The sequence below is a fragment of the Colobus angolensis genome, unplaced genomic scaffold (assembly GCF_000951035.1).
Source record: "Colobus angolensis palliatus isolate OR3802 unplaced genomic scaffold, Cang.pa_1.0 Scaffold143, whole genome shotgun sequence".
NCBI classification, from domain to species: Eukaryota; Metazoa; Chordata; class Mammalia; order Primates; family Cercopithecidae; genus Colobus; species Colobus angolensis.
The window spans coordinates 594,627-605,592 of record NW_012114522.1 but is presented as its reverse complement, the minus strand read 5'-3'; the positions used below and the strand labels follow the sequence as shown (position 1 = coordinate 605,592).

The 10,966-nt window shown below is 58.6% G+C and overlaps 1 protein-coding gene across 2 annotated transcripts in view; it reads left to right on the top strand.

Annotated features, from left to right (window-relative positions):
- Positions 1–6: 6 nt before the first annotated feature.
- LRPAP1 (low density lipoprotein receptor-related protein associated protein 1) overlaps positions 7–10,966 on the top strand; it is a 19,509-nt gene continuing 8,549 nt past the window's right edge. For both annotated transcript variants that reach the window (XM_011935382.1, XM_011935381.1), the window contains exons 1-2: positions 7–339; positions 7,668–7,812. In XM_011935382.1, coding sequence (XP_011790772.1) covers positions 130–339; positions 7,668–7,812 — 355 coding nt within the window. In that variant the 5' untranslated portion in view covers positions 7–129. The remainder of the gene's footprint in view (positions 340–7,667; positions 7,813–10,966) is intronic.

Here is a 10,966-nt window from a genome sequence, read left to right as displayed (position 1 = left end):
GCCTGGCCGCGGCCCGCCGCGCACGGAGCAACTACAATTCCCAGGAGACCGCGCGGTGGGCGGGGAGGGGGTAATGGGCGGGGCATCGACTGGCTGGGTCTCTCCGCGCAGCGCCAGTCGCAGAGAAAGATGGCGTCGCAGAGGCTAGGGTTGTTTCTGCGCGGGCTCCCGGCGCTGGTACTGCTGCTGCTGCTGGTCTTGGTTGGGCCCTGGCCCGCAGCGAGCCACGGAGGCAAGTACTCGCGGGAGAAGAACCAGCCCGAGCCGCCCCCGAAACGCGAGTCCGGGGAGGAGTTCCGCATGGAGAAGCTGAACCAGCTGTGGGAGAAGGCTCAGCGGGTGAGCGCGACCCGGGGGCGACGGCCGTGGTTGGGGGCAGTGGAGCGGGGCCCGGGGGTCGGAGGCGGGGGGGTCGCAGCCGGGGCACCTGTGCCCCACGCGCCCTGTACTTGGCACAGCCTCCCCCAAGTGTCAAGTGGGGCGCCCCGACCCCTTCTGCAGCAGGAAAGGTACCCGTGCCGGCGGCGACGCCGTGTGGAGCAGGTTGCGGCCGGCACCCCGAGGGTCAGTGTCGCCCTCCCCAGCCTGGGCGACCTGCTGACCGGAGCGTAGGGGCAGAACCAGGCTAGATCACAGGTCTCCTGCCTCCCGAGCCTTTGCCGCTGCCCTCAACCTTATCTCCCTATGTGGGGAAACAAGAAAAATCTTGTTTCCCCACATAGGGAGATAATGTTGGGTGGGTAGACGTGTCCAGGGAGAGAAGGAATCCCAGGAGTAAGCCCGTGCTTGTTCATTTGAGCGAGAAATGAGGAGGTGAGGAGATGGGATCGGTTTAGAGCACATAAAACGCCATCTTGGGAATGCTGAAAGTCAGTCTTAACAGGGCGCTTACCTGACCACCTTCATTTGAGAGATGAAGGTACGGAGGCCCGAGGGGAAAGGGCACCGCCAAGGTGGCTCGGCCAGTGGGGTCCCCTGGGACAACAGCTTCCTAATTGGTGCGTGACCCTAGGCCAGCTGCTCTCTTCGTGAAGATACGGTTGCTTCATTTGTTAGGTGTTCCTGAAATGGGTGTTTTCGAACCATGCCCACCATCTGGGCGTCAGTATCTCATCTCAAATGCAGGAGTCAGATTAGATCTCTGTCTCAGTATTCCAGTTCTAAGCATTCCTGAGTCTTTGAGAGGAAAAGGAAATGATTTGCAGAATAAGAAGGAACTTTTGGAACGAAAAGGGAGGAAAGAAACAGATGGGGGAGGGACAGACGGTTATAAGACTGCTTGGGGATGGGGATTGACGCCTGGGCATCAGCTCCACAGGCCCTTTCTGAGCTGCTCCTGGGACCAGCAGTCAAGCCCCACGCGTAATGTTCAGCCTGCGGAGGTGGGAGAATGCTCTGGGCTGGAGCGGCAGGGCGGCTTCTTGGAGGAAGGGATTCTGGAGGAGCTGGGGACAGGGCTGGGTTTGGATGTGACGATGGCCTCCCAGCAGCAGGGAACAGGTGTGACCAGGAGCAGCTGGGGTGCAGCGCTGCCTCCCCGTGCCCGCTGCACTGGGCATCTGTTGAGTGGGTGGAGTCCCCCCTCCCCATGAGGAATGGGGAGCCCGAAAGAGACTCCCTGACCCCCTGACTGATTGGAGGTGGCACTAAGTAAGTGTACTGGGGCCCAGGAACCCCAGCGGCTCCCTTTGCTTTTGGGTCCTGGCCCAAGTCTTCCACCTGTCCTGTAGGACCGCCCTGGTGCACCCCACCTTACCTGCAGCCACCTCCAGCTGGTCCTCTGTGTTTGTCAGCCCAGGGCGCCTGCAGTGATACGCCTGCCCTCGGGCTGCCCATGCACCGTCCCTGTGCCCCTGTCCCCTAGTGCTGGGTGCTCGCCTGACTGGTTTCAGTTTTGGGTCTGGTCTTGTCTCCTGAACCTCCCCTGAGGTTCACTGGGCACCGTGGTAGGGCAAGCTGCTCACCTCCACTTTGGACTGAGCCTTGGACTAGATGGTCTTTCTGGTCCCTTTAAGTCCTGAAGTTCTAGTTGCGTGGACAAGTCTTTTTTGCTGAACAGAATGTGAAGTTCTTTGAGGGTTGAGGGTGTTTTGGGGGGATTTTGTGTGTCTTCCCCCCTTGCAGAGAGCCTGGTCCTCTGGCAGGCAGGCCAGCAGAGCCCATTCGTCTTGATTTTCCTTCCAGATAATGGAAGCTTGGAGGCCGGCGGTGCTGCGAGGCTGTTGTATCCCAGAGCCCAGCGTGCAGGCATCAGACCCGTCCTGGTCTTTTTGAGGTTATTGGTGGCGGTGGCGCATGGCGGGTGGTCTTCGTGCTGTGGCTCTTTTTTTTTTTTTTTTGAGACAGAGTCTGGCTCTGTCGCCCAGGCTGGAGCGCAGTGGCCGGATCCTAGCTCACTGCCAGCTCCGCCTCCCGGGTTTACGCCATTCTCCTGCCTCAGCCTCCCGAGTAGCTGGGACTACAGGCACCCGCCACCTCGCCCGGCTAGTTTTTTGTATTTTTTAGTACAGACGGAGGTTTCACCGTGTTAGCCAGGATGGTCTCGATCTCCTGACCTCGTGATCCGCCCGTCTCGGCCTCCCAAAGTGCTGAGTTTACAGGCTTGAGCCACTGCGCCCGGCCAGTGCTGTGGCTCTTGCTGCCGAGCGTGCTACAGCCTAGGGTGGTCAGGAGGCAGGAGGAGCCACAGTCAGTTCGAACGTAGAGGCAGAGAATTGTTTGTGCAAACAGCCACTCCAGTTGGCTTCTTACCCCACCCGACTTGCCACTCTAGGTGGGTATCAAACGGAGACAGGGTCTTGAGTCGCCACCTGGAAGATAACTGAGGTAAGGGCTGCTTTTTCAGAGAAGCACGTTCCCCCCGGCTCTGCAGCCTCTGCTCTCAGCCTCCTGTGACCTGCGCTCAGCAGCCAGGACGGTCTTATCCTTTCTTTGGTTTGCTTCGTGAAAACATCGCATCCCTGTTTTCTGCATGTAAAGCCGTGTCCTGGCATATAGGATTGCTTAATGTGTCAGTAGGCGTAGGGTGAAGGGAGCGTCTCAGGAAACCTTTGCCTTTGATGGGCTTGGGCTGTGAGACCTGCCTTGAGGCACAGATAGGGGTGGGTGCCACCAAGAGGGCGCCGAGACCCGCTTTTGTCTGGTGAGACCCGGCCAGGGGGTTGCTGCTTCATCCTCTCCAGCGCCCGTGAACTCTCCTGGTTCCTCTTTCACAGGCGGGCTCTGCTGTGTTGCAAGACTCCTAAGCAGAGGCTGTCCCTGGAGCTTTGGCGGTCGGAGGCTGTGCAGAGCCCTTGTGCTTGCAGATGCCTTCGGGGGATTCTGCCTCCTCGGAGCTCTGTGTGTTGTGTTGATGCTGAGGAGTAAGCTCCAGGGTCCACATGGTCCAGCTGCAGCACGTTCAGGGACACACTCATGTACCTCTTGGCCTGGGCTGCATGGTGCTGTGAGCTTGGAGTCCTTGGCCGTAGGCTCTCAGTTGTTTTTTTTGTTGTTGTTGGTTTGTTTTTGTTTTTTGTTTTTTTTTTTGACAGAGTCTTGCTCTGTTGCCCAGGCTGGGGTGCAGTGGCGCAATGTCGGCTCACTGCAACCTCCACCTCCCAGGTTCAAGCCATTCTCGTGCCTCTGCCTCCTGAGTAGCTGGGATTACAGGCATGCGCCACCATGCCCGGCTGATTTTTCTATTTTTAGTAGAGATGGGGTTTCACCATGTTGGCCAGGCTGGTCTCGAACTCCTGGGCTCAAGTGATCCTCCTGCTTCTGCCTCCTAAATGCTGGGATTACAGGCATAATCCCAGGAGGCACCGCACCCGGGCAGTCCTTAGTTCTGGCATGAATGGTGACTGTGATGAGAGTGTGTGAAGAATCTTGTTCCCAGAGGTCTGATGAGTGGAAACTGAGTTCTGCAGAGAGGAGTCCTCAGAGCCCCACCCCATCTCTCAAGCGTCCTCCCTGGCTTGAGAAGGGCCTCTGAGGATGGGCCAGCTGGCAGCCTCCACGGGCACCTAGGACTCGCCAGACCAATGCATGACCTCACAGCAGCTCAAGGCGGGCACGGTTGTCCACGGAGCTCAGGGGAAGGAGCTGGGACACGATGGCTAGGCTGGGACAGTGCACTGCCACCTGCCGTGGTGAGACAGGTGCAGCATGCCAGGAAGCCTTGGTTGCCTGCTCCTCAGGGTGGGTGCCTTGCAGTCGGGTGTGGGCACTCAGGTGAACGCTGGGAGGATGGCACGTGCCCTCTGAAGAGGTGGTCCACTGATGGTCCTGGTTGCATTGGAACCTGCCCAGCCTGAACTGTGCTATATGTGCAGGCTGACACCAGTGGCTTAGCTGTGAACCCTGGCCTGGGTTTCCTGGGGCATCAAATAGCGGTAGCAGGTTGCTGGAAAGTTCCGGAATGCTCTGCTGGCACGCAGGTTGTGCTGTGTGGGGGAGGGCCGCTGCTGAGGTCCCGAGCAGTGCTGGGCCCTTGGGTCTGGTCAGGAGGACCCGGTCGGCTCTGCTTGTGTCTGAGGACACGGGACCAGTGTCGTTTGTTCAGCTGAGCTGGCTTTCTTCCCTGCATGCATTCCCTGGTTGTTGATGATTTGCCTCACTGCTTCATGTTTGACAGGTTCTTTTCTGCATTTGGTTTCCACAGGGTAGTTCTAACTTGATGCATTAACATTTAACTTGAGAGAGGTGAAGGAATCCAGACGTGGGGTCTGGGGCTCTGCACATGACCTGCTGGTCTTCCTCTGCACAGAGCCGGGGCTGCTTTCTATGGCGATCACCAGGCTGGCCCCTTCTGCGCTGAGCACTGGCAGCCACATATCAAGGGAAAGGGAGCTGGCTTTTGGGAGACATGCGGTGTGAAATTTAGACCCCCGTTGCCTGAGAGTTGGGGAATCAGAAGGAGAAAATGACTTTCCCCTGTGGGTTGCAGATTTTACAGCGCACAGAGCACCTGCCCTTGATTCTCTAGCATCCTGGGGAGGCAGACAGGAGTCCAGTGAGGACCGCAGGTTACCGGGATTGGCGCCTGGCTGTGAGCCTGCCAGGATGGGCCCAGGGCTTCAGCAGCCCGGGGTCTTCAGCTCCGCTTTCCAGCGGGCAGCCCACGGGCAGTCATGGGACACCTGCGTCCTCCTCCCCTGCAGCCAAAGAGGGCAGACCCGGGGCCCCTCAGGGCCAGCACACACTCGAGAGCGTGGGCCAGGATTGCCCGCCCCAGGGTGCTGCTTCTGGCTCGGAGCATCGCTGTGGGCCTCGCATCTCGGGCCCTCCCGGGCAGTGCAGCGCGGTAGGTAAGATGCCTGTGGGGTAGCAGCAGCCACGGGGAAGCAGAGATGAAAGCAGACCTGTTCCTCCAGAAGTCTGGGTCACAAACAAGATAGGCAGGTGTGGGCTCCCCTCCTTCTGAGGCGCAGACTGCCCCTTCTGAGAGTTTAGCATCACTCAGGTGCCTCTTTGTCCCGGGTCCTGCTGGGGACGCTCAGATCAGACTTCAGGCCTCCTAGGGCCTTCCAGTGGACGCTGCAGCGAATGTCCGGGGCACAGAGGGGCATGGGGTGGAGCTCTGGGGAGAAGGGGCTGGGTGAATGGGGCTGGCTGGGGAAGAGGCAGGTAGGGGTGTGTCGGAGGCTGCCAGGGAAAGGGTTTTCAGGTCGGGACAATCCTGGAAAGCAGCCCCTGTAGAGATGGGGGCGTAGAGCATCTACCAGGAGGGCCCAGACGAAAGACTGCCTGGGACCACCGACCAAGGGTTAGAGAACCTTCTAGAGAATTAGAAGCTTTCCTCTGCCCTAGGCCCTGCCATTCATTTTGTGCCTACGGTTTGCTCTCTTTTTACCGTTGGGGGACTTGGCTCAGTGATCTGGGTTTGTCTCTAAGTAAATTTTAAACTCCTGGAGGGTGGGGCCTGTGTGGCTAGGGCAGCCGCAGAGTCAGGCTGGGCTTCTGAGAGGAGAGAGGGTGGAGCGGACAGCCCCAGCACCCAGCTGGCGACAGGGCCTGTGGTCGGGGTCTCCTTCCTCCTCGGCCCAGCACAGCCTGAGCTGCAGGGAGCGGGATAGGTTCAGTCTGGACACGGGCAGAGCGTGGGGTGTGCCAGACACCCAGAATTGGCTTCGTGCGAGTCTGGAAAGAAACGGGTGCCCCTGTGCAGTGCAGGCCTGGGGGCCGGGCCTCCTGAGGCTTCGGGCTGCACGGTGGTGTGGGCTGCTGGACACTGGGAAGGCAGCCGGCTCGCGACACTTCCTGGGGATGTTCACTGTTTTGTATAAACTTTGTTGAACACACACACTTTGGATACTAGCTTGTGTTGTATTTATGTTAGAAAATAGCTAATGAGGTATAGATTAAAGGTTAATATTTCAAACCCCTGAGGGAAAACAGACTGTATTGAAACACACATGATCAGAGACAGGCGTTGGGTGATGGGCCTCTGGAGCTCAGAAGCCGGAGCTGGGGTTCCCTCCTAGATCCACGGGCAGCTCGTGGGGACCAGCCCCAGGGGAATGTGAGAATGCAGGTGCCCAGGGAAGGGAACCCTCCTGAGAGCTGAGAGATTTGGGGATCTGCACTGCACAGTGCCGAGCACTTCCTTTGCTGCGGGACTCCACAGAGCCTTTAATGTGCTGGTGTCACGACAGGCATGCGGCCTAGCCTCCCCAGACAGCACCCTGGCTCCGTGAACCCTGATGCCACCTCATGACACGTTCTGGTTCACACAGCTGGACTACTCGGCTCTGCACAGAAGAGGCTTTTCTTCCCTGAAGGGCTCGCCGGGCCAGCCCTGAGGCCAGCGTCGATGAGAGCTGGCTGGTGGGTTTCGTTCTGCTGCTTGCCTTGGCCGCCTGGCATTCTGGCCCAGTCATTCTGACATGGGGACACTCTTGGCCTAAATCCTGTCTTTACAACCAAAAAGCAGTGTGCCCAGCGGTCACCTCACTTCCTTCCTTCCCTCATCCAGGGTCCCAGAGCTGGGAGGGAGGGGTGGGATGAAGGAAGCGTGGCCTGCCCTGCGGAGGGGTGTGAGGGTGGGGTGGGGAAGATCCTCAGCCCCAGTGCGGCAGCTCGTTCCAGGGCCCTGCCTGTGTGGTCTGTGCCAGCAGGTAAGTGAGAGGGTGACAGAGTCCTGCTCTAGAAGGATCTGGGGCTGTGTAAGAACCATCACAGCAAGACAGTTCCGATCATGGAACACTTGAGAGGTGGCGACGAAGGGTCTTTGGGAAATGAAGATGGGGCAAATCTGAGATTACAGTGATTTTTTAAAAAGAACTTCTGGGTGTCTGTGTTGTTGCAGTGGTGTCTGCAGGGGAATGGTAATGCAATGGTATGTTCTTCCTGGCCTGTTTATCCAGGTGCCCGATGACTGTCCCCAGGTGCTAGGGTGGGAAGGGTGGGGTGTCTTCTTACAGCCAGACAGGAATGGGCAGCCGCCGCTGGTGGGCAGCCCCCGATGGGGTTTCCAGATCACGTATACAGACGGGCCTAGAGACTGGTGTCCATGCCGCGTTCTTGTCAAAACCTGTGGGGTTTGAATCCTGCTGACAGTGACCCTGACTCCACCTCCTCCTGTTCTCCCAGAACCTCCCGGTGGCCAGCCTCCTCCGAGGTCAGTTTCCAGCTGTGTCCTGGTCCAGCCTGCTTGTGGCTCACAGTCCCCTCCCCTTCATTCGCAGCTACATCTTTCTCCCGTGAGGCTAGCCGAGCTCCACGCTGATCTGAAGATACAAGAGAGGGACGAACTCGCCTGGAAGAAACTAAAGCTTGACGGCTTGGACAAAGATGGGGAGAAGGAAGCGAGACTCATACGCAACCTCAATGGTCCGTTTGTTTCTTTCCTAATGCAGGTCGAGTATCCCTCTTCCTAAATGCTTGAGGGCGGCAGCATTTTGGATGTCGGATTTTGTTTTTGGATTTGGGAATATTTGCGTTTTGCTTAATCTGGATATCCAAAATGAGCCTTTCCCCTGAGCATCCCAAGTGCCCAGAAAGCTTAGGATTTGGGTTGGGGGGCTCACCCTGGTGAGGGAGGTGGCCACTGGCCTCAGTGGTTGCGGGGAGGCTCACCCTCATGAGGATGGTGGCCGCTCGCCTCAGTGCTGTGGGCTACGCCTCTGACTCCTTGGCTCTTGGCCAAGCGTCCCGTTGGGTGCAGCCTGTAGGGAGCTCCTCCGAGCACAGATGTGCCCTTGGCCGTGGTCTCGGCTCCTTTGCTGTCACAAGTGCCGTTGGCACACCGGAGGGAAGACCAGGGCAGGGGCACTGGGCGCAGGAAGGGGCCAGAGGACAGCAGGAGGCTCTGTCTCCCAGAGGAGGAAGGAGGTCTGCCCTGGCGTCTTGAAGTTTGGGACATATTCCAGATGTTGTCAGAATAGCTTTCTAAGAGTCAGAACGGAAAATAGCTTTCTAAGAGTCAGAAGTGATCATCATCACTTCGTTGTGATGCCGTTAGTGAGCCCCTTGTCCCTGTGGTATTCAAGAAGAAGCAGGAGTCGCCTGCTTGGTACCAGCGTACAGAAGGCAGGTGTGCCCTCGGAGCCAGGAGGGCTTTAAATGACAGAGTTGCGGCTGTTCCTTTTGGACCCCTCTCCTCCGCCATCCTCCTTCACCACAGGCCCGTCGGCAGGGCACTGGCAGACAGGACACACACCAGGTGGGCCTGTGGGACTGGGCTTGGGGCTGCTCCAGGGAGTCGCGTGCTCAGCCGCTTGCTGTCAGCTACGTGCAGCAGCCACAGGAGCTGTTGCGCCTCCACCCAACTGCTGCCCCTGGGCCTGACCCCAGGCACCCCTTTCCCAGTCCCCTCCCTGGCTGTTCCCTGTGTGACCTGGACCCCCCACCTCCGTTTCCTCCTGTCTCATGGGACAGTGGTTGTGAACCAAGTGGGGCACCCCACTGAGGGTGGGTGGCTGCCATCACACTGAGGGTAGCCCCAGAGCCCTGGCCGTGTCTGGAGCCTGCTGTAGCCCTGCTTTCCCACGCACTGGTGGCCCCAGGCATTGCAGCGCCCGGGTTGTCTCTGGTAAGGAGAGGAGGTGTCTATGGGGTTCCTTCATTAGGCCTGATGCTCTAACACCTACTCCTCAAAACTCTGTCATCCCGTTTGACAGGCTCAGAGAGGGTAATTTGTCTGGAGTTGCAGAGCCAAGTAGTGCAGCAAAGATTTGGAGCCAGGGTTTTCTGACTCCTGAGCAGGTAGTCTGTTCCCAGCCACCCCTCTTCTCCCATCAGCAGACATCAGCAGACATGTCATGTGACTGCGCCTGGGTTAAAGGCAGAGGGCTGGCTTCATTCTTGCTGGTTTATGCCACCATGTTCAAGAGTCTGGGTGGGATATAAGCCCAGACATGGCGGCAGGGACTGCCTGGGGGACAGAGACATGGCTGAAATAATTTGGGATGGTTGCATCCCCACCAGTGTGTCCAGAGGGCCATTCCCAAGGGCCGGGAAAGAGCCTGTCCTGGAGGTGCCCCGCAGGGAGAAGGGACTGGCTATGCAGCAGGGCAGCATTCAGGGCCTGGAGGAGACGGAGGAGCTTGCAGGGGGCACAGAAGTGGGCTAAGGACCTGCTCCCTCCTGCGGGCCAGCCGGTGTCCTTGCAGGGTGTCCGGGTCTGTGGCCCAGGTGGAACTGTCTTGTTTTCTGCCATTGCCGAGTGACCTGGCAGAAGACTTAGCGGGACTCTAGGAGCCGGTGTCCCAGAAGCAGACCGTGCCCACACTCAGGAGAGAGGCTCGTCCTGGCCAGCTGCCCGCCATCTTCTGGGTGTGGCCCCTGAACCTCCGAGGTCCCCCGTGCCATTATCAAGGCTGATACCACACCTGGGGGACCAGCCATAGCCAGGTGTGCCTGGGCAGCATACCTTGTGGGCCTGCCCTTGCTGAGGTCCGCCCTGAGACAGACAGGCCACACTCTGCTCTGCTCTGGGGTTCGCGGCTGTCCTCACCCCCGCCGTGCCCCCAGGGCCACTTCACTCCCCAGGCAGGGAGTGTGGGGCGCCGTCTGTCCTCCACACGCAGGGAGTGTGGGGCTGTGTTCGTCCTCCCCAGGAGCTCTAAGGGCTGGATGCTCCTGAGGCCCCTCCAGCTTCAGTGTTCTGTGACTCCATTCCATGCAGAACCCAGCACCTCCAGAATCCAGAACTTTCCATAGTCCCTGCTGCTGATCTCAGCCTTGGGCACTCTGCCTTTTGATAGGGTCTGACCAGCCACTTTGGGCTCTGGCTGAGAGCTTTTGGCTCCAACTAGGAGGGCGTGGGCCAGGCTAGCCTCAGAGCCCCAGGACGTGGCCCACCGTCGCTGTCTTCCCCTCTCCTCCTCTCGGGCTCGGGGTGCATAGCCCGGGGGTGTGACCTCAGCACTGCTGAGCAGTGGCTGGACTCGGGGGGCTGGGCAGGACGGCCTTCACAGGCAGGCCCAGCACCAGCTTCTAAGGCCAGGAGACATCCAGGCCACTTTTTAAAAAATTTTGTGTATTTATGTATGTATTTATTTCATTTATTTTCTCTTTCCCCACAGCCATTGTTATTTATTTAATTGTTTATTTATTTTAAAAGATGGGGTCTCACTTTGCTGCCCCGGCCGGTCTTAAACTCCTGGGTTCAGACGGCCCTCCTGCCTTGGCCCCCCAAAGTGCTGGGATCACAGGCATGAGCCACCGCGCCCGGCCTAAAATAGTTACTTCACGTATAAATTCCCTGCCATGGAAGACAGGCCCAGCATGTTGAGCTTTGAAGTGCGCATCTGTAGGACCCGTGCCCAGCAGCAGCAGCAGCTCTTGACTGCTGCCAGGAGAGACGGCTTTCCTCAGGGACAAGACCACAGGCCGGTTTTTCATGCTTAGAGGATAGAACACAAGGAGCACATGCTGCGCGTGGCCTTGAGACCCCCATGACCCAGGCTTCTGGACGGAATGAGACAGGAGGGATCTGAGGCCAGGGTGGTGGTGATGAGAAAGGAGGCCTGAGGCTTCTGGC